Source organism: Herpailurus yagouaroundi, unplaced genomic scaffold, assembly GCF_014898765.1.
Source record: "Herpailurus yagouaroundi ecotype Mexico unplaced genomic scaffold, PumYag 140, whole genome shotgun sequence".
NCBI lineage: Eukaryota > Metazoa > Chordata > Mammalia > Carnivora > Felidae > Herpailurus > Herpailurus yagouaroundi.
Genome location: NW_024412395.1, coordinates 2,658,476 through 2,682,045, shown reverse-complemented (window position 1 = coordinate 2,682,045; position 23,570 = coordinate 2,658,476). Strand labels below are relative to the sequence as shown.

Sequence of the window (23,570 nt, the reverse complement as noted above, 5' to 3'; positions counted from 1 at the left end):
TTCCTTCCTTCCTTCCTTCCTTCCTTCCTTCCTTCCTTCCTTCCTTCTTCCCTGCCTCCATCCCTCTCTCAGAATTATGTCATTGTTTAATTTTAAACATTTGGATCAATGTAGCTATTAAATTTACCTAGTTAAAAAAATGTGCTGTGGTGCAAGAAGAAACTTGCCTGTCTTTTTTTATCTTAAAAGTGGAGCAGAATTATTTCAAGTTGTAGTATATTTGTCAGAGGAAATTTGGTGAGGTCCATTTGCATGTGTCTTGAGAAGGAGGGCAGGCTTAGCTGTGTGTTGTCTAAACCTTGGAATGGTCATTTATGAAAAAAATTATATAAAAAGCAGTTAATAGTAATAGGGTAGCATCTTCTGGGTCTGTGGGAAATTCCTTATATGCAAATGTGCTGTGTTTTATAAATTAGATTCTAAGTGAATTCAGATATTGTTTCAAAGTCACTCAATGGCTCTCAGCTTCCACTGTTGTCCTTGAACAGGAGAGATGTTTAAACTATTGTGCATAGTGTTTCCAGGGCCCACCTGAGAACCCAGTCACCATTTAGGACTTTGTGTTTAAGAGAAAAATAAGTGTTTTTCTCATTGAAGGGAAACATGTGCTTAGGAAATCTTGTGCCTCTAACAGCAGCCACCCTTAGCAGTCCCAGAAAGAATGACCTTTCCTCTCATTTCTGTCCCTCATGCCCTTATCTTGCATCTGCAACAGCCACAGAGGCATAATTAGGTCAAGAGATGGTTTTGGAAACACTTTTCCCAGTGTGGGGGGCTACCTTTCCAAATATAGTTTGTTTTGATTTGTGTGGATGCCTGGGAACCTAAGGACTGTGGGTATATTAAAAAGGCTCAATTTTTTTTTTCTTTCCAATTTCAGCTTTTACCGTTATGTCTTAGAACCAGAGATTTCTTTCACTCCAGACAATAGCTTTGCTAAGGGTCCAATAGCAAAATTTTTGGATATGCCACAGTCTCCTCTGTTCACCCTGAATTTGAACACACCTGAGAGTTGGATGGTGGAGTCTGTCAGAACACCATATGATCTTGATAATATTTATTTAGAAGAGGTAAGAATATCATTGCTTCTATGTATATAATCATGTGTACAACCTTTTTTTAAGAAGTGGTGGTAGTTTCTGACTGAACAGAATGGATCTCAGTCAGGCAGGACTCTGAGATGTCCGTGTTCATGTGTGATTGTATTTTTAACAGCTTCATTGAGATTTTTTCACATATCATAAAATTTACCCTTTTAAAGTATATATAGTTCAGTAGTTTTAGAATATTCACAAATTTTGCAGTCATCACCACTAGATAGAAACCCCATACCCATTAGCAGTCACTTCCCATGCCCCCTGACCCCTGGCCACCACTAATCTACATTCTATCTCTATGGATTTGCCTGTTCTGACTTTTCATCTAAAGAGAATCATACATTTTTGTGACTGGCTTCTTTCACTTTAAATTATTATTTTCAGGATTCATCAATGTTGTGGCATGTATTAGTATTTAATTCTTTTTTATTGCCAGGTAATACTGTATGGACATACCATGTTCTATTTATCCATTCATTGATAGACATTTGGGTTGTTTCCACTTTTTGGCTATTATAAATAGTGCCGCTGAGAACATTCATGTCCCAAGTTTTTGTAGATGTGCTTTTATTTCTCTTAGAATTGGTGGATCATATGGTAATTCTACGTGTAATTGTTTGAGGGATTGCCAGACTGTTTTCCAAGGGTGACTGCACCATTTTCCATTCCTGCCCATGATGTTGAACATTTTTTCATGTGTATATTGGCTATTTGTATATCATCTTTGGGGAGAAATGTCTGTTTAAATCCTTTGCCTATTTTAAAAAATTTGCTTACCATTTTGTGGAGGGAGTCATAAGAGTTCTTTGTATATTCTGGAAACAAGTCCCTTATCAAATATATGGTTGGTAAATAATCTCTTTCATTTTCTTAGCTATCTCACTTTCTGGAAAATGTCCTCTGAAGCACAAATATTTCTAATCTCAATGAAATCTAAATGACCTTTTCTTTTGTTGCTTGTGCTTTTGGTAGTATACCTAAGAAACCAACGTTTAACCCCAGGTCACAAAGATTTACTCCTGTGTTTTCTTATAAGACTTTCAAAGTTTTAAACTCTTACATTGAGGTCTTTTATTCATTTTGAGTTCATTTTTGTATATGATGTGAAGTACGGTTATAGCTTTATTCTTTGCGTGTGAATATCCATTTGTCACAGCACCGTTTGTTGAAAAGACTGTTCTGTCTCCACTGAATAGTCTTGGTACCTTAGCCAGATATCTGTTAGCCCTAAATATGAATTCAATTCTGGACTCTCAGGTCTATTTCCTTGATTTGTGTGTCTGTTCTTAGGCCACACTTGTCTTATTGTAGCTTTGTTGTGAGTTTTGAAATTGGTAAGTGAGTTTTCCAATTTTATTCCTCATTTTCAAAATAGTTTTGACTGTTTTGGGTTCTTTGCATTTTGGAATCAGCTTGTTAATATCTGTAGAAAAGGCTGTTGGGATTTTGATAGAGAGTGCATTAAATTCCTAGATCAATTTGAAGAATATTACCATCTTAACATTAAGTTTTCTGATCCATGAACATGGGTTGTCTTTCCATTTATTTAGGTCTTTAATTTCTTTTAACAGTGTTTTGTAGTTCTTATTATACAGGCCTATAAAAGATCATGTCATCTGCAAATAGAGGTAGTTTTATTTTTTTTCTTTCCAAACAAGATGTCTTTTAAATTTTCTTGCCTAATTGGGAAATATTTAAGTTACCAGTTCAGTCTCTTTTTGTAGATTTCTTTAGATTTTCTATCTTGCCTTAAGTCAGTTTTGTGTCTCAGGAATTTATCCCTTTTATCTAGGTTACAGCTTGTTGGCTTACAGTTGGTTATAGCATTTTCTTACAGTGAGTTGGCTCTTCCTCTCTTTTTTTGTGGTCAGTCTCACTAAAAGTTTGTCGGTTTATTGATATTTTTGAAGAACCAGCTTTTGGCTTTGGTGACTTTTCTGCTTTTCTGTTCTTTTTTTTCACTCATTTTCATATAACTTAAGGTAAGTGGTCCTTTTCCCCCAGTCCATTTTCAAAGACCGAGAGCTCACAAGAGTTGTTTGCTGATGTCTCTTCATAGCCCTCACTCTCTGTACCTAGTTCAGAGTGTATTAACGAAGGAATCAAAACGTATGGTCTTTACTTACAAGGAGCTTACAGCATCTCAGGGCCTCCTTCCTTTCTAAGACATCTGTCTCTGTGTCTACCCTAAATATATTCTACAATTGAAGCCTGTTTGCTCATTCTGTCTTCTTCAGAATTGGGAGAACAGGAACTTGAAGGTAGTTATTAGAGAAATTCTCAGCCCTCTTATCATTAGAGTGAAGAAGAATCCCTCAGGTGCTAAGTTAGGGGTGAGTGTTGTGTACACACTTGCCTTATTCCCTGCCTCAAACTTGTCTACCGTATTTATAACAAACAGGAAGTGGAGTTGTTGCCCTTGAAGAATGAACTTTTGCTGAGGAGATTATAAAATGGCCACAAAAAGCACTAAAGAGCAGTGCAAGTAGGCACAGAACAGATGCAGAGTAGCTCTCTTCCATGTCCTTAGAATTTTTGCTGTTCTTTCCTAGACTTTCTCTAGTTTCTCTGTATCCACTAAAAACACAGAGCCTAGGACTTGGTGCTTTTGTGGAGGTGTACTCCTTAGCTTTCCTTATTAAACTTTTATTTTTTATTTATTTTTAAAAAAAAATTTTTTTTTTTCCAACGTTTATTTATTTTTGGGACAGAGAGAGACAGAGCATGAACGGGCGAGGGGCAGAGAGAGAGGGAGACACAGAATTGGAAACAGGCTCCAGGCTCTGAGCCATCAGCCCAGAGCCCGACGCGGGGCTCGAACTCACGGACTGTGAGATCGTGACCTGGTTGAAGTCGGACGCTTAACCGACTGCGCCACCCAGGCGCCCCCTTATTAAACTTTTAGAATTTAGTGTAGCAGTAATATTAAGCTCCAAATAGTGTGTTATTAGCATTAGATAGGATGACAGAGCCAAGTCTGAACCAGCTTGGGATAAAAAAAATCAGCCAAAGCCAGGCTGTCCCAAGACCTTGCAATTATATTATATATTCTGCAAGGAATCAGTAATAATTTAGGCAGTTGGTGTGGAACATGAATTTTATGCCATTATGGAGCCCTCAAATACATTTGGATATTTGGATTTAGAACAGCAATATTTTGGGGCACCAGAGTGGCTCAGTTGGTTAAGTGTCCGACTTCGGCTCAGGTCATGATCTTGCAGTTTGTGAGTTCGAGCCTGGCATTGGGCTCTGTGCTGACAGCTCAGAGCCTGGAGCCTGCTTTGGATTCTGTGTCTCCCTCTCTCGCTGCCCCTCCCCTGCTTGTGCTTGCTCTCTCTCTCAAAAAAATATTTTTTAAAAAATTAAAAAAAAAATAGCAGTCTTTTCAGCTATATCCTAAAGGCCAAGATAAATTTACATTTTTTCTCTGCGGTTTCTCACTGTTTTTCATTATTTTTTCATTTTCTCATGGAAGTTAGTCCTGGTAGTATTCTTTTCTGTTTTCTTTATTATTTAGCTTTTAGATCTGTTCATTCTTTTGGCAGGTTTTTTTTTTTTTTTTTTTAACATGCTTTTTCCAATACTACCTTCCTAGATGGCAGTCTTATCCTCTCATCTGTACAAAAACCTCCTTATTGTGTTTTTTTTTCCTCTTTCCAGACCATCTGAGTTTTGAACATTGTGAAAAGTTGTTGACCACCAGCACAGTCAAGATACAGAGCATTTCCATTGTCCCAGAAAGTTCTCTTGTGCCCCTTTGCAGGCAGTCCCCTCCCTTTCCTGCCACTATAGTTTTGCCTGTCCATGAATTTCTTAGAAATATGACCATAGAGTATGCAGCCCTTTATGTCTGGCTTTGTTCACTTTGCACAGTGCATTTGAAATCCATGTTGTTGCATGTGTCAATAGTTTGTTTCTTTTTATTGCCAAGTAGTTTTCAAGTGATTTAATTCTCCTATTGCAGGTGGATAGTATAGTGGCCGCTGAGTATGAACTGGAGTACCTCTTACTAGAAGGTCACTGCTATGACATTACCACAGGCCAGCCCCCACGAGGACTGCAGTTTACATTAGGAACTTCGGCCAACCCAGTCATTGTGGATACCATTGTTATGGCCAATCTGGTAAATAATCATCAGTACATCACATGGTGGTATTGAGTCATGCTAATTTGGGCAGTATGATTTATGATGGAGCAGTTTGCATTCTGAACATAAGTGGGATTAAAGTTCATAATTGACAGTTTGGTCAATATAAAAATCATAAGTTTACTTAAATTTATACATTGGAATTATATGTCAGCCTAAAAAAAAATGCTAACATACTCTGAATGTTCTGCTCTAATCAAATTGGCCCCTGTAAATGCATAGCTTATGAGCTGACAGCATTTTTCTTGGCTTTGGAGCTTTGTAGCTTCTTCATACATGACACATAAAATATAAGTGACTGATACTTCAGAAAAGGAAGTAACTGTTCCTCAGAAATAGCATTTTGATGAGAACTAAAATTTGTCTTTCTTCTTACCCTAGGGCTACTTTCAGTTAAAGGCCAACCCAGGAGCTTGGATTCTCAGATTAAGGAAGGGTCGTTCTGAAGATATTTATAGAATATACAGGTAAGATTAAGTGATGGAGGTGCTTTTTTTTTTTTCCCAGAACATTTTGCAGAGAATCAGCTTCAATTGAGTTCTACACTGGCAGTTAGCCAGGGAATAAGAATTTGATTTATGTGTGATGAAACAATGCTTTTCTGGGAAATTGAGTATAGAAGAATTGGCAGGGTATGATTAGTTAATAAGTGGTATAAACAGTAATAAGTATAGTTAAGTTTCACTCTTTAGTCTTTCCCTTGTGCTAGCGGTATCTCCGAATCAGATCATTCCGTCACTGCGATGAGAACCATATGTAGATGAGAAATTGAGTCCTTTTGAAAAAAGAGAAAAGAAATGACGAACAGTTAAACTTTTTTACCTAGACAGTGTATTTCTCCACGCTGGGTGAGTCGCAGATGCACAGCATGTGTAAGGTGTGACTGTGAAATCTGGGTGCCAGCGCTGGCTTTCCTGGTCTGTGGTAGTAAGGAAGTACTTCCAGAGCATTTCCTCAGTAGCCAGGGTTCTGCCTTTAGGTTTGCTATAAATGGCTATTAGTTTTAAAAAAATTATATAGCCTTTTAAAAAGTGTAATCTGAATTTTGCTAAATACAATTTAGTTTTAAGCTCTGTGAAGAGACTTTGTGTCAATTTTTTAGGGAGGGATTTCCTTTAGACTGTACTTAAAACACCCTCTTGTTGTGTCATCTTAGTTCTAGAAGATCTTACCCGACATTTGTGAAAGCAGTGTGGATTCTTGAAGCTATTATAATAACGTATTCGTTGTAAATACCATTCCTCTAAGTAATGCTTTCTCCACATGTGGTTTTGCAGAATTTAATCCTGTCATAAGTTTACTTGTTCTTCTGAACCTTGTCCCTTCTGCCTTCTGTGTACCCTTTCCCTAGCCATTCTTTCCCCTTCTCTTGGAGTGTGGAGACCTCCTCTCTTCCTCCTGTCTAGACCTCCCTTCCTCTTGGATATTCCTAGTCTCTGGAGCGTTTCATGCTCCCCCATGAGAATCTTACCTTTCCTGAGAACTCTGCTCTCTGTGGGATGACAGTGAATGCAGTGAATTTATATTTTATCGTGGCTTTCTGCACTTAACATCTTGAAAATTGGTACCTGGAAATTCTAGGCATTACAATTGACTGGGGATATTTTATTTTTAATTTAAAGATTTTCTTCTTCTGCCCCAGATCTGCCTGAAAATAGCTTTTTATAGTTCTTCCTCCAGAGTATGGGCCCCAGATGGAGTTACAGGGCCTAGACTTGGCTGATTGTGTACCTCCAGGCAGAAGGATAGAGTAGACAACTTTACAGAACTCTGAAGTAGAGCCATGCTTTGTCACCTGTCCATGAAAGAGTAGAAGTGATGTGTTTCCAGTGATGGTTCAGTGGCTCATGTCCCTGGGCACTCCTTTATTGCTGGTGGTGAGCATGGCTCAGACTTAGTAAATACAGGTGTTAAGTGCGCCAGCACTGGGAGCCTCTCACTCTCTGAAAGGTAATTTAAAGGGGAGACTCAAGAAGAAAGTCTGGGCTGTGACGGATTGGAATGCTCAATGTTTGAAGGATAGAAATTCTGACAAGTGCTTCTGTGTAGTTTGAAGGGACTTGCTACAGTTTGCGGGAAAATAATTTGTTCTGGAAAACTCCTTTATGATAAAGATGATGGACAAATATGGCATTTTGATATCAGACTCCTTACTGCATTTCAAGAATTGTGATTTAGGGGCGCCTGGGTGGCGCAGTCGGTTAGGCGTCCAACTTCAGCCAGGTCACGATCTCGCGGTCCGCGAGTTCGAGCCCCGCGTCGGGCTCTGGGCTGATGGCTCAGAGCCTGGAGCCTGTTTCCGATTCTGTGTCTCCCTCTCTCTGCCCCTCCCCCGTTCATGCTCTGTCTCTCTCTGTCCCAAAAATAAAATAAAAACGTTGAAAACAAAAATTAAAAAAAAAAAAAAAAAAGAATTGTGATTTATAACATCTGCCTTACTCTTTCCCTTTGTTTTCTCTTGAAGCCATGATGGCACAGATTCTCCTCCCGATGCTGATGAAGTTGTTGTCGTCCTCAACAACTTCAAGAGCAAAATTATTAAAGTGAAGGTGAGCTTGGAAATACTAAGGCAGTGACTTTTATAGTGGGTAAAAGTAACAGTATTCTGGCACTCAGTAGCTCTCATCTAGAAGTAGATGGATTTAACTGATAATAATGCTATCACTGTGATCATTGTTTTACAGCTTCTATGCGTATCAAATCATCACACTGTATGCCTGAAGTTTACACAATATTGTGTGTCAGTTGTCTCTCAGTAAAGCTGGTGGGGAAGAAAAGAAACTGGTCTAACTAAGGCTTTAATTCACCTTTGGGATTTTACTGTAGGGTTTATAAGAATGCTTCTTTACGTGTGAAACGTCTTTCGTAAATATACATTTGTGGCTTTCTTCAACTGAGAGATTGCACCTTTTGAGTAATCTCAGTGAGCGATACAAGTCTCAAATATTCTGGTGTTTACATAGCCACAATTCACATTATTGCTGACTGTTCTCAGAAAACTGGGAAGAATGACAGTGAAAATTTCAACAACGGTAATTGGTAGCCCTATTTCATTTCTTTTCACGTTTCAGAATTTTAAAGTTCTTAGTGCCTTAAATTCAAGTAAAAGGTATTACAGAATAAACAATCATTACACACAGTAAAATCTAAAGCAGACCACACACAGAAGAGTAGAAAACTGCTCCCTGTGCTGGTGAGAAGATTCAACCCATCTTTATCCTGGTGAATCCTGAAAACAGGCTGTGGCGCGAAGTGACTCTGTCCTGACGGGTAGCTCTCCTGTGGGCTGCACTCTCCCTGGAACAATTGTCAGCTGGGTGGATGATGCTGCTAGTTTTGCTCAGACTCTGTTTCCTATACAGTTGAATTTGAGGTTCTTTGACCATTTTTCAGACTACAGTTATTACTGAATTACAAGAGGTTTCTGTCTCATCACCTGAGGTGTTAATGTGGTATGTGAAAGATCATTCTGTTGAACTGGTCTAGACTGTAGGTGGGCCGTGCCTGCCTGTGGCACAGCTTTCTTTTGCCAGAATATGGGCACCAGATTGAGTTATGGGGCCTAGACTTGGCTGTAGGAAGTAGGGGCTTCGTCCCCTACTGTTCATGGTACCCCTCACGTATGGTTGCAGGTTCAGAAGAAGGCAGACATGGTGAACGAAGACCTGCTGAGTGACGGAACTAATGAAAATGAATCTGGATTTTGGGACTCCTTCAAATGGTAAACTGGCACCATTAAAAAAAAAAAGTAATATTTTTAAGGAAAAGTATAAGCCCCATCCCTCCCTTCTTTTGAGTGTAAGAATCCCATGTGGACCTTTCAGAGTCTGCAGCAAATCTTGCACTTCCACTTAGAGTAGATGGGTGTTTCCCACAATGAACGAAGGAGGTTAATGTCCCCCCACGGTGTAGTTACTTCTTGACTCTTACTGCATGGTGCCTGTCCTTCAGAGAGCTTAGTTTACTTTCCATTGAGTGGATTGCATTCTGTGGAGTAGCCTATGTTCAGTTTGTTTCTGAAGCTACGTGGGGCCTTGCAGGCAGCATCCTTTTCATTATCCTGTGGTGGCTTGGCTCCCTTGTGCCCTCCCAGGGCGCCATTGATGCTTCACCACCTCCCCTTGCATCACCCTCTAGGGAAGGAATAGGATGGGAAACACGGTCTCTGTAGCTCTCTCCTTAAAGGGCTGTGTGTCTATACTAGCAGTTCAAGTGTTCTTGTTTTTACCTTTATTGTTACAGGGGCTTTACAGGAGGACAGAAGACTGAGGAAGTGAAACAGGATAAAGATGACATAATTAATATTTTCTCCGTGGCATCCGGCCATCTCTATGAAAGATTTCTTCGGTTAGTCATGTTGATTATTTCAGTACATTATGAATGAGTTTGTCACAGTGTTCTTATTTAGAGAGTAAGAGAGTAAATGTTTCATGGCATTCTATCCATTATGCTTCTGTATATGTGAAGCACTCTGAGGACTGTGAATACAGAATTGTATTTGTTTTGATCTGCCAATCTCATAAAGTCCAGCTGTATCATAAATGTATATGTGTGGATATTACAAGGCTATAAACCTTTAATACCACTGCGCACACATTATAAATAATGGTGTTTAATTGGCCACCAAGCATTGCTTAACCCAGAAACTAGGAAGTTAGCACAGAGAGTAGAAGGGGAACCAGAGCTGTGGACCTGTCGCCTAGAGATTCATAGGGGTGTAGAGCCAGGAGTGATCTTAGTTCTCAAAGAACACCTCTGTTATACAGACAGATTCAGAGGGTGAAGGGACTTGCCTGAGGTCACACAGCCAGAGCCAAGGAGAGGCCACAGCCATGTGCTGGTTGACACAGCGGCCCTGGAGGAAGGCTTGGCTGGGAATATGCTCCTTTGCTTGAGAGTGACTTTCCTAATGCCAGGTTCATTTTACTTTTAATTTTCCATGACAAATCTAGTATGGCAAATAATTAAACTGTCATTTTACTCAGGTTCAACCTTCTATTTCCAAGAAATAATAACTGACCTAAAATAGTAATGTCAAATGTTAGTAATAACTCAATTTAATTAAATTCCTTGATTCAGTGTGTTTTTGTCTGTTTTCGTAGTAGGGAAATCCTGACGCTGTAGCCACTTGCCATCCCCTGACCTCTTCCTGCTCTCCTCCCTAGCAGTGTCTCCAGGATAGGCTGTGGGGGGCAGTGCAGCCACACACAGCTGCTGCGGCTTTCCAGTTTTCTTTTCATAGTCGTGTAGTCTGTTAGCTGCAACCTCGTTATTCGTTTGTAGCATAATTAATACGGCAGTTCATGAAGCAGAGTATTTAAAGATGTAACATGATTAAAACATCTGCCTTTGTCAGTTAGGTATATTTTTATAGGTGAGAAATACCCTTTCTTTTCCATTCAGTGATAATTTTATAATGAGTGCAGTTTTTCATTTGCCATTACTAAGGGTCTCTTTTTTTTTTTTTAACGTTTATTTATTTTTTGGGGACAGAGAGAGACAGAGCATGAACGGGGGAGGGGCAGAGAGAGAGGGAGACACAGAATCAGAAACAGGGTCCAGGCTCTGAGCCATCAGCCCAGAGCCCGACGCGGGGCTCGAACTCACGGACCGCGAGATCGTGACCTGGCTGAAGTCGGACGCTTAACCGACTGCGCCACCCAGGCGCCCCAAGGGTCTCTTTTTTAAAGCCATCAGCTCTGCTGTGAAAAACATTCAGCGGTTTTATGATCAGCTCTGCTCAATTTTGTTGAGATTAAAAAGCATTGGAAAATTAATATTGATTATTATTTGCTTTTGTTTGACAGTATAATGATGCTGTCAGTACTGAAGAATACCAGGACTCCTGTGAAATTCTGGTTCTTGAAGAATTATCTGTCCCCCACATTTAAGGTTTGTTCTCAGGGGAGAGGAAAGGAGACATTAAGGAGATATGATGGTATAATATACTTCTTACTGCTTCTCTGTTATTTGTGTAACTTAAAAATCTTTCCTTGGGTTTCCGTAGCTCAGCTGCATACTTCGTGTTGATTAGTCTTCTCGCCTGGACTATTTAGGGGGAACAGTCATCATAAAACCAAACATAAAATTATTGTGACCTGAGGAGAATCTGTATCTTTGTATTTTTTTTTTTTTTAATTTTTAAAAAAATTTTTAGAGAGTGAGAGAGTGCAAGCAGGAGAGAGGGGCTGTGGGAGGAAGGGAGAGGGAGAGAATCTTAAGCAGGCTCTACGGTCAGTGCGGAGCCCAACGTGAGGCTCAGTCCCACAACCCTGGGATCCGTGAGCTGACGCACAACCAAATGAGCCACCCAGGTGCCCCTGAATCTTTTGTTTTGATGAAATAATGTTGTCTTCCTCTAAGCATGTATATTCTAATTTAATTAGAAAGCATAGTGCTGGTTTCCAGTGGGGAGGATTATTCACTGTCTCATGGACAACAGTGATCTCTGGAAGTGTTGTTTCATCTGTGCACCATGAAAAACAGACTTGGGAGGTTTTCTGCTTTATTTATTAGTTAGTATTTGTCATCTAAATTTGACTTGTTTGTGTCTTTTGTTGTTGTGGTTCTATAGATGTTACTAAACAACTTTTATTTTATTCAGTAATTCACTTCTGGTCCCCTGAAGGTACTTGTATTTACGATCTAAAAACTTAAAAACAAATTTGTTCAGAATATTTGGATCTGCCGTGTCATTCCCTGGGTTAGGCCCAGGTCTGAGAAAGCCTTTGAGTCAAACTCAAAAAATGTTTTACTGTAAATTAAGTTCATTTCCATAGAACACACACACACACACAAACCTAAAAGCCTTCATTGAAAGATTTGTCATTTCACGTGATAATTAGAAGTCCTAAAGAAATGGGGGTTTGACAAGTTTATATGTATTCTTTTAGTCACAGGTGAGTCACGGTCAGATTTCTGTATTCAACTGCCGTTATGGTAAATATGTTTTACTTGTGCTGTCATCATGGTGACTGACTTCCATTAGAGAGCCGATTTTCTTCATCTGAGTAAATGGTTGTCTGTTGTTCCCTATGTGCCAAAATAGGAGTTCATACCTTATATGGCAAATGAGTACAACTTCCAGTATGAGCTTGTTCAGTACAAATGGCCCCGGTGGCTTCATCAGCAGACTGAGAAACAGCGCATTATTTGGGGTTACAAGATCCTCTTCTTGGACGTGCTGTTCCCACTGGTTGTTGACAAATTCCTGTTTGTGGATGCTGATCAGGTAAGCTCTTAGAAGCCAGGTTTAAACATTTTGTATTAAAGCCGTTAGACTTCCTTCTCCTTTTTAAATGATTTTACTTTTCTGGTTACAGAAAAATACATGCCTCTGTGACATTATTTAAAATATATGAAAAGGTACACGCAGGTGTGATCACTTTTACAGTTTGCATTTGAGGTATCTCCTTTTAATCTTTTTTTCTATGCCTCTATACATCATACATGCAGTCTTGTGTCTTAATTCATTTAACACACAGACTAAAAACTGGAAGATTGAGGTTTAACAGTGCTTGCTATCGTCTCCAATTATTTACCCAAAAGCTAGGAGTTATCAGCATGGGTAAGACAGAGGAAGTTCTACCAGATAGATGCCTAGCTTTGATAGTTTGCAGCTCTTCAGATACTCTTCCTCCTGTCAAGATTTGACTTAAAACGAACACACTGTGATTTTAGAGCATACACACTCAAAAAGTGTTAATATAGTTCTCCTTTACAATCTTCCCCTTTTCCCTGAGCCGGCTGAAACCTGAGGTGATCATTTGAATGGAAATGATAGAATGTGTGCAAAGGTCATGCGGCCAGAAACTTCATCCACCTTTTTGGGATTCCCTGCCTCCTTCAGCTCACTGTGTCACAACCAGCTTGACCTGAAGCATGTTTTCTGGGTTCTCATATAAGCACACTTACCTTTGTTGAGCACTTGCTCTGTGTCAGTTATCATTCCGCATGTGTTCATATGTTAATTCATGTAATTCTGTGAGGTCTCCATTTTACAGATGGGGAAACTCCATCACAGAAGCTAAGCAGTGTAAATTTGTTTTACTGCCACCTTTTCGAATACTTAGAATACTGTGTGCCAACCACTATGCAAAGTGTCTTACATGTCAGTGAAGGCAGCCCACTAATCAGTGAAGGAATCTGGGCTTAGCCTGGGTCTGCTGCTGGAGCCTGTGCCGGTAACCTCAGAGCTGCCCTCTGTAATGTCTCAGTGAGACAATCTGTGTTTTAAGGAAACTGCTGTCTGCATGGCTGTTTAACAAATGACTTGTGATTTTTTTTCTCCAGATTGTCCGAACAGATCTGAAAGAGTTAAGAGATTTCAATTTGGATGGCGCTCCTTATGGCTATACTCCCTTTTGTGATAGCCGAAAAGAAATGGATGGATACAGATTCTGGAAATCAGGGTACTGGGCCAGTCATTTGGCTGGGCGAAAGTATCATATCAGGTACTGAAAAAGGAGTACTCTCCAAAGCTGTTTGATTTTCTTTTCTCAAAAAATTAATTTTACATATTTGAAATTATGAATAGGTAATATGTTATTAATGTGGCTCAAAAATAAAAATTGTAAAAAATATACTGTGTAAAGGCCTCCCAATTCTGTCTGTTTTCTACCCAGTTCCTACTCCTATAACAGATAACATCATCTATTAATTTACTGCAGTATGTCCTTCCAGAGTTTCTTGATTCTTTTTTTTTTAATTTTTTTTTTTTTTTTAATATTTATTCATTTTGAGAGAAAGAGTGCATAAGTAGGGGAGATGCAGAGATAGAGGGAGAGAGAGAATCCCAGGCAGGCTCGAACTCGTGAACCATGAGGTCATGACCTGAGCTGAAATCAAGAGTCAGATGTTCAACCAGCTGAGCCAATCAGATGCCCCTAGAGTTTCTTGATTCTTACATCTTTTTTTTTTTTTTACACAAAATATACCATCATATTTTCAGTTTTGTGCCTTTTTTTTTTTTTTTTTACTATAGTAGATCGTCTATCAGTGTGTTGAGAGACCTTCTTTCTTAACATCTGCATTTTATTGCAGTATATGTAGGTTATTTGTGGTCTTTTGCTGTGACATACAGTGTTGCAGTGAATAAATACATCATTTGGTATATTTCAAATATATCTGTAGGACAAATTCCTAGAAGTAGAACTCCTAGGTCAGACTGTGTACCATTGCATTATCTGTTCTTGGCAGAATGTGGTTTGGAAGATCTGGAAGATCTGCGATGTGTAGGAAGCAGCATTTACAGAGAATAAAAGTTGGGGTTTGGGGATTTCTTTATCATTAGTTATGTCCTTGGTCCAGAAGATCCATAACAGTGTGGATGTTTTTTTTTCCCAGCAACATCTAAAACATTATCAGGCTATTTTTGGCTGATGGTCAGCTTTTATTATCTAATCTGCTGATGTTTGGTAGAAGTTTTGTATTGTCAGAGACTTAAGGCAGCTAAATAAGGAAGGCAATTAAGAAGGAGTGACAAAGTGAGCTTATGAGTATGTGTTTTGCAATAATTTCCTGCCATCTTTGAAGAAGCACATGCTGACCCTGAGCTCCACTGGAGGCCACAGCTTACCTTTTCACAGAGAGGGCAGAATGTTTACCTGGTTACCATTATTCAGTGGGGTTATTCTTTGTCATAATCCATGGTTATAACAAGTAGTTCTTCTCTATCCAGTGCACTATATGTCGTGGATCTAAAGAAGTTTAGGAAAATAGCTGCTGGTGACAGACTCAGGGGACAGTACCAAGGTCTGAGTCAGGATCCTAACAGCCTTTCAAATCTTGATCAAGTAAGTGGCTATTTTTTTGGTTAACACTTGCAGTGATGGGTTATGTCAGAAATTGAATTTATTATTTTCCTCTCAGTTTTCTCCTCTGTTGGAACAATGTTTTGTTTCTTCATGGACAGGAGTGTGTGTGTGTGTGTGTGTGTGTGTGTGTGTGTGTGTGTGTGTGTGACATTTTTGTCCTCAACAGAATGCATAGTAGTGAAAAAATGTCGTAGGCCTAATGATGTTGGTTTGGAAGGGAGATGGGGAGGAGGATGCTGCCTCCTCAAACCATTACCATGTTGTTTAATTTTGCACCTAAGATAACCTGATAAATGTGTTTTCCTGCTTGCTAGGGGAAATCTGTTTCTCTTTAGAGACTAACTAGCAAGGATTCACAGTGTATAGTTTCACAGTTTCCCTCTTTTCTGTTGGAAACCATGGTGTTTTTTTAAGAAGTTTATCTGAATTGATTTTTTAATGCTCAACATTTTTCAGAAGTAAGCTTTTAGTTTGTTGTGGATACCTACTTTCACATATTTTGTTTTGCTAAAGTCTGCATTAAACATTTTAAAACTTTCATTGTGATATTTAGCACCCATAAAAGAAAACATACAAAACAAAACTATACCAATATATACATATTCACATGCACCAGTGAATTACCACAGATCTAATGCCCATATATGACCATCCAGTTCAACAAGTAGAACATTACTAAAATCCTGCAGCTACCATTCTTAATAAAAGTATCCAGCATCCTGACCTTTGTGGTCATCACCCCATGCTTTTCTATATAGAATTACTACTTTAACGTGTATCCTTAATACTGTGGTTTAGTGTTGCCTGTTTTGTTTTTTTTTCCTCCCTACCTCAGTTGTATCTTAAAAGATAAACTCTTTTAAGTCTGATTTCTTTTGCTCAACATTATGTTTGTGTGATCCATCCCTGTTGGTGTGTGTAGAGGTACTACATTTTGTTTATTCTACATTTGGGTTGTTTTCCATTTTTGTCTTCCGTGGATAATGCTGCTGTGATCATTCATGCACCTATGTTGCTGCACATGTACACATATTTCAGTTGTGTGTTCAGCTACATGTATATTTGCTGGGTTACCAGATTTGTGTATTTATCTTTACTAGATGATCCCAGACAATTTTCCAAAGTAGTTCTAACTTATATACCCATCAGCTGTGTAAGGATTCCTGGTGCTCCATGTTTTGACCAGTATTTATTGTCAGTCTGTTAATTTGGTACATGTGAACTGCCATCCCTTGTGGCTTTCATTTGGAGAGTTTATCACATTTATATCTAATATAAAATTATTAGTGAAGTAGGATTAACATCTGCCATTTTAATTCCCTTGTTTCTCCTGTATATTTTTGACTTCCTTTCTCAGTGGTTGTCCTGATGATTATCATTAGCACTTATTTATGACAGTTTAGTTTGGGTTAATAATAACTTAATAGTATACAAAAACTTTGTTCCTATGGAGCTGTGGTTCCCCCCCTCCCCTGCTTACTTTCATTATCATATAGTTTGCATGTTTATACATTTTATGCCTGTCAACACAGATTTATAATTATTACTGTTTGTAATTATTTTTAAACCGGGGGCAGGGGGAAGGAGCTCTAAACCAGAAATACATCGATATTATCTTTTATATTTACCTACTTACCTTTACTGCTTTTTATTTCTTCATGTGGATTTGAGTTACTGTCTAGTGCCCTTTCATTTCAGCCAGAGGACTCACTTTAGTATTTCTGATAGAATGGCTCTGGAGCTACAAACTTCTTAGGTAATATGTAAATTTCTCCTTCATTTTTTTCATGAATAGTTTTGCTTGGATATAAAATTCTTGCTTGACAGTTTTTTTTCTTCTCATATTTTTCTTTGAATATATTGTCTCACCGCCTTTTAGCTTCCATGTTTTGTGATGAGAAATTAGCTGTTAATCTTGAGAATCCCTTATCTGACGAGTCGCCATCTCTAGTCTTTTGGGAGTTTGATTATGATGTTGGGTCTCTTGAGTTTATCCTACTTAGAGTCCATTGAGCTTCTTGAATGTATAGACTAATGTTTTTCACCAAATTTGAGAAGTTCTATTTCTTTAAGTATTATTTCTGCCTCTTTCTCTATCCTCTTGGGACCCCCATTGTGTGCGTTAGTATATTTGATGGTTTCCCACAGTTCTCTGAGGCTCTGTTTATTTTTCTTCATTGTTCTTTCTGCTCCTGGATAATCTCAAGACTGGATAATCTCAACTGATTTATCTTCACTTGACCTGATTATCTTTTCTGCTGCTAAAACCTGTGGTTGAACCTATCTAGTGAATTTTCATTTATTGAAGCTATTGTGTTTTCAACAGATTTTTCTCTTTGGTTCTTTTGTATAATTTGGTTAATTTGTATAATTTGTATAATGAATTTATTAATCATCTCTAATTTTTTGGAACATCATTCACATACTTGCCTTTAGTTCTGTTAGACATGATTTCCTTTGTTCCTATTCGAACATATTTAAGATATCTGATATAAATTCCTTGTGTCTAGGCCTCCACAAGTATAGTTTCTATTGATTGCTTTTTCATCCTATATATGGGTTTTGTATATTTGGTATTTTGCATGTCCCATTTTCATTGAAAACTGAACATTTCAAGTAATGTAGTGTGGCAACTCTGGAAATCCGTTTTCCCCCCTTCCCAGGGTTCGTTGCTGGTGCTTATTGTAGTAGTTGTTTGTTTTTGGACTTCTAAACCAGTTCTGTGAAGTCTGCATATTTGGTATGCCTGCTTAGCTTAGTCGTCAGCTAAAATTGGACAGAGATTTCTTAAGTGTTCAAAACCACAAAGATTTCCAGTCTTTGCCAGAGGCCTCTGGGTGCCTGTTGGGACATATCCTCAACAGTCAGCCAGGCAGTTTACAACTGTACCTTAGTCTGCACTTCTCTGTTGCATAGGGCTTCAAGATCAACAAGAGGTGAGAGTTTATGGCTTTATTAGGGCTTTCTTACTTATGTACGCAACACAGAGCATGCTCAGAGCCTTACACATACTATTCTCATGGCCTTTTGTCTTCCCAGGAATCTGTCTTTTCTTTTCACAGCCTTCTATGGTTATCTCATTCTTCAGTATTTCTTGTTAAGATTTTTGTTTAATGTATTCTTTGCTCCATCTCAGACAGCCTCAGAAAGCTTAACACATTTTTCAAGGACTGCCAAGGAGAAGCTTTTAGCATGGGGTAAGTTCAAGTGAGATTGAATAGAGACAGGCCTATACAGTACGGTCTTCAAATGATGGCTCTGCTTTTGGAATGAACTTTGAAAGACCTCCAGCCTTGTTCTCCTTACTCCAGTATGGCAGTGCAGGCTGTTATTTTTTGAGACTAATGGGGAACAGGAGAATGGGAATAGAAGTCCAAATGCCTCAAAGTTCACTGTTCTTATCAACATTCAACCATTTTTTGTTGACTTTTAGGTGCTCCTTGGGTTGCTGCAAGCCTTTGGTTAATTTTTGGAGTTCTGAAAAAAGTTGATTCAATTTTTATCACTTTTTTGGTTGCTTTTATCAAAAGGCAGACTTTCAGAGCTCCTTACTCTGCCATTTTTGTTGGCGTTGCTCCTCATTGTGGTCTTATTTTGCATTTCCATAATTTAATGAAGTTGAGTACCATTTTGTGTATTTATGGTCATTTAGATATTCTCTTGTGATATGCTTATTTAAATACAGTAAAACCTTGGTTTTCAAGCATAATTCATTCCAGAAACATGCTTGTAATGCAAAACACTCGTATATCAAAGCAAATTTCAAGAACCATTGACTTAGTTGTAATCATGTGACATTCAGCATTGCATATTACTCGTATTGCAAGACATTGCTTGTTTATCAGGTTAAAATTCATTAGAAATGTTTGCTCTTCTTACAGAACACTCGCAGAACAAGTTACTCACAATCCAAGGTTTTACTGTGTTTAGATTATTTGAAATTTTTCTTCTTGATTTATGGGCATTCTTTATGTGTACTAATAGTGTAACCTTTGTTGTATATGTTACAAAACTTTCTACTTGAACCCTCTTAATGGTATCTTTTATTTTCAGGCTGGTCAGTATTTTCTTTTATGGTTAATGCTTTTTGACCCCTATTAAGGTCACAAAGACATTTTTAAAATATGAGCTTTATTTTTTTTCGCATTCAAATCTATATTCCAGTAGAAATTTGTTTTATATATGGTGTGAGATAGAGTTCAACTTTCACTTTTTTGTGCATATACAGTTACATCAGTTTGTTGTTGTTCTTGTTTAATGAAATGCACTGCTCTGCAATGCCATCTTTGCCAGATATGAGGTACTCATGTATGCGTGGATCTGTTTCTGGGTCTTCTAGTTTTTGACTCACCTGTTTGTCTATCTTAACATCCTACATAAATCTCAAATACTCTAGTTCTATATATAATAAGTCATGATATCCAGTAAGTCAAATCCTCCCACCTCATTCTTCAAGAGTGTCTTAGAGTACTTTTTTGTCCTTTATTTTCTCATATACATTTTAGAATGAGCTTGTCAAGTTTAGGAGGAAAAAAACATTTACTAGGATTTTATTTTTTATTTATTTATGTCTTAAAAATTTTTTGTTTATTGTGATATTTTGACATTTTTTTAAATGTTTATTTTTGAGAGAGAGAGAGATAGAGTGTGAGTGGGGGAGGGGCAGAGAGAGAGGGAGACACAGAATCCGAAGCAGGCTTCAGCCTCTGAGCTGTCAGTGTCAGCACAGAGCCCGACACAGGGCTCAAACTCATGAACTGTCCGAGATCATGACCTGAGCTAAAGTCAGACGCTCAACTGACTGAGCCACCCAAGTTGCCCCTAGGATTTTATATTTGGGTTGTGTTTAATTTCTCATTTTTTTCCTCATAGAGATCTTAGATCTTATACATCTCTGTTAAAAGTTATTTTTAAAAATTTTTGTTTCCATTTGTTGCTGGTATCTAGAATTGCAGTTGATTTTTGTTCATTGTTGTATTTGGCTACCCTACTAATCTGTATATACTTTTGTATTTTCTGTATATGTAAGCATATCATTTACAAATAATGGCAATTTTACTTTTTCTTTTCTAATTTCACATAATTTTTTTTTTTCTTTTGCTGTTTACTGGGACTTCCATAATGTTGAACAGAAATGTTGATAGTGGACATTCTTGACTCAAAAGCAAAGTTTTCAGCATTTCACCACTAAGTATGATGTTTATTGTAGATATTTTTTAGATATTGTAGATATTTCCTCTTATTCAAATTAAGGAAGTTCCTTTTATTCCTAGTTTCCTACTTGATTTTTTATTTTGTTTTTCATTTGGGGCCTGGCCTGGCCCTCCCTGCATGTCCTACTTTGCCCTGCCAACCACTTGGTGGCTCCACAGCCCTGCGACCCCGCCTCTCCTTACGTGCCCCATGCTTCAGGCCTCAGGCCACACCACTAGAAGTCTAGTTTGATACTTAAAAAAAATCACTTGTGTTAAATTTGTTATGTTTTTGATATCTGCTGAGATGTATTTTCTCTTTTAGTATTTTAGTATCTTTAGTATTTTCTCTTTTAGTATTTTAGTATCTTTAGTATTTTTTCTTTTATTCTGTAAGTGTAGTTTAATTATATACCTAAATATAATTTCTGAATTATATAATCCAGCTTGGTCATGATTTATTATTCTTTTTTATATATTTCTGGATTTTTTGTGCTTAGTATTTATTTAAGAATTTTGTGTTTATGTTTTTGTGTGACATAATAGCTTGTAATATCTCTGTCAGATTTTGGTGTTGAGGCTATATTGGCTTACTAAAATGAGTTGGGTTTTATTTTTTTCTTTTTTCATTTACCAGTAATGGTTTGTGTAAGATTGACCTTATTTCTTTCTTAAATGTTTGGTAGAATTCACTAGTGAAGCCTAATAGAAATTTCTTTGTGTTTAAATTATGACTTCAGTTTCTTTAAGAGTTATGGGACTGTAGGGGTGCCTGGGTGGCTCAGTTGGTTGAATGTCTGACTTTGGCTCAGGTCATGATCTCATAGCTCGTGAATTCGAGCCCCATGTCAAGCTCTGTGCTGACATCTCAGAGCCTGGAGCCTGCTTCAGATTCTGTGTCTCCCTCTCTCTCTGCCCCAACCCACTCTCAGTCTGTCTCTGTCTCTCTCAAAAATGAATAAACATTAAAAAAAAAATTAAAAAAAAAAGAGTTATGGGACTGTTGACATTTTCTATTACTACTTTAATCAATGTTTTTGTTAAGGTGTCGCTAAATTTACTAACATATCATCATGAAGTTGTTTATACTACCCTCTCATTTTTTAAACAAAATTTTTAATGTTTATTTTTGAGAGAGAGATAGACACAGAGCATGAGTGGGAGTGGGGGGGTGGGTGGCAGAGAGAGAGGGAGACACAGAATCTGAAGCAGGCTCCAGGCTCTGAGCTGTCGGCACAGAGCCTGACATGGGACTTGAACTCACCGACTGTGAGATTATGACCTGAGCCACCCAGGGGCCCCGTACTACCCTCTCATTTTTTAAAATTGAGATGTAGGGGCTCCTGAGTGGCTCAGTCAGTTGAGCATCCAACTTAGGCTCAGGGCATGATTTCACAGTTTGTGAGCTCAAGCCCCACATTGGACCCCCCCATATTGGACTGACAGCTCAGAGCCTGGAGCTTGCTTTGGATTCTGTGTCTGCCTCTCCCCCACTCATGCTCTGTTCTCTCTCAAAAATAAATTAACATTAAAAAATACTTAAGTAAAATTGAGATATAATTTATATAGAGCAACATGTTCAGATTTTAAGTGCACTGTATAATCAGTTTTGGAAAATGCTTTCATCACTTCAGTTAAAGTCTGCTGGATCTATATTGATGTCTTCTCTCTCTCTCTCTTTCTCTATCTTTTATAATTTTCTGACATTGTTTACTGTGCTTTCTCTTTTTTGCCTTTATCACCTCACTGGGAATTAAAGAAACATCTTTTAGGGGCACCTGGGTGGCTTAGTCAGTTGAGTGTCCAGCTCTTGATTTCAGCTCAGATCATGATCTCACAGTTACTGAGATCAAGCCCCACATCGGGCTCCATGCTGACTGTACAGAGCCTGCTTAGGATTCTCTCTCTGTCTCTTTCTCTGTGTCTCTCTCTCTTTCTGTCCCTCTTTTGCTTGCATGCGCGTACTCACTCTTGCTCAAAATGAATATACATTAAAAAAAAAAGAAACATCTTTTAATGTTTCTCATCCTGTTTCTTTTCTGTTTCATTAATTTGTTCTTTATTGTGCTTACCTGTTACTTTAATTTGTTGATTTTTTTTCCTAATTTCCTGAGATGTTTAGTTCATAATTTTTAGTCTTTCTAATATATGCATTTGAAATGATCAGATTCTATCTCAGCAAGACTTTGGCCTCATTGCACATGTTTTATATGTAGCATTTTCCTTGTCATTTGGTACAATGTATTTTCTAGTTTCCAGTGTGATGTCTTTGACTCTTTTTAAAAAAAAAAATTTTTTTTTTTTAACGTTTATTTACTTTTGGGACAGAGAGAGACAGAGCATGAACGGGGGAGGGGAAGAGAGAGAGGGAGACACAGAATCAGAAGCAGGCTCCAGGCTCTGAGCCATCAGCCCAGAGCCTGACGCGGGGCTCGAACCCACAGACCGCGAGATCATGACCTGAGCTGAAGTCGGATGCTTAACCGACTGAGCCACCCAGGTGCCCCGTCTTTGACTCTTAAGTAATGTAGAAGTGATTCCAAATACACAGGGATTTTCTAGTTACGTTTTGCTATTAATTTGTAGCTCAGTGGCTTTATGATTTGAGGATTTCTTCTGTATGATTTCAGACATTTGAAATTTGTGGAGATTTACTTTTAGACCCAAATGTCATCAGTTTTGGTAAACATTTCATTTGGTTTTTTGTATTCTGTAGATATTAGGTATAGTCCATTGGTCATATTATGTGTTTTTGTCTGTTTTCTATTAGTTACTGAGGGAATTGTATTAAAATATTTTTCTGTATTGTGATAGCTTCCTCATCTCTGGTTTTGTCAAATTTTGCTTTATGTGTTTTGAGACTATACCATTAGGTACCTAAAACTTAGAAGCATATATATATCCTACAACTGAATTTTTAATGATTTTTGTTGGGGGAACCTTCACCCAATATTAGTACATCTATGCCAGCTTTCCTTTTGGTTATTGTTAAATGGTATATTGTTTTTATCCTTCTATTTTCAATTTTTTCTATCCTTATATTTTAGTTCTATTAAAAAAAATTTTTTTAACATTCATTTTTGAGAGACAGAGACAGTGGGGGAGGGGCAGAGAGAGAGAGGGAGACACAGAATCCAAAGCAGGCTCCAGGCTCTGAGCTGTCAGCACAGAGCCCAATGCAGGGCTCGAACCCACAAACTGTGAGATCATGACCTGAGCCGAAGTTGCACGCTTAACCAACTAAGCCACCCACGCACCCCAGTTCCATTTCTTATAAATAGGCTTATATCTGTTGGTTTTTACATTTTGTATAAGTCCA

At 38.1% G+C, this 23,570-nt stretch overlaps 1 protein-coding gene across 2 annotated transcripts in view; it reads left to right on the top strand.

Annotated features, from left to right (window-relative positions):
• The window catches only part of UGGT1 (UDP-glucose glycoprotein glucosyltransferase 1), a 112,356-nt gene that overhangs the window by 79,401 nt on the left and 9,385 nt on the right, over positions 1–23,570 (top strand). For both annotated transcript variants that reach the window (XM_040474705.1, XM_040474704.1), the window contains 10 exons: positions 881–1,070; positions 5,062–5,220; positions 5,626–5,711; positions 7,709–7,793; positions 8,877–8,965; positions 9,487–9,591; positions 11,052–11,136; positions 12,293–12,475; positions 13,537–13,697; positions 14,924–15,038. In XM_040474705.1, coding sequence (XP_040330639.1) covers positions 881–1,070; positions 5,062–5,220; positions 5,626–5,711; positions 7,709–7,793; positions 8,877–8,965; positions 9,487–9,591; positions 11,052–11,136; positions 12,293–12,475; positions 13,537–13,697; positions 14,924–15,038 — 1,258 coding nt within the window. The remainder of the gene's footprint in view (positions 1–880; positions 1,071–5,061; positions 5,221–5,625; positions 5,712–7,708; positions 7,794–8,876; positions 8,966–9,486; positions 9,592–11,051; positions 11,137–12,292; positions 12,476–13,536; positions 13,698–14,923; positions 15,039–23,570) is intronic.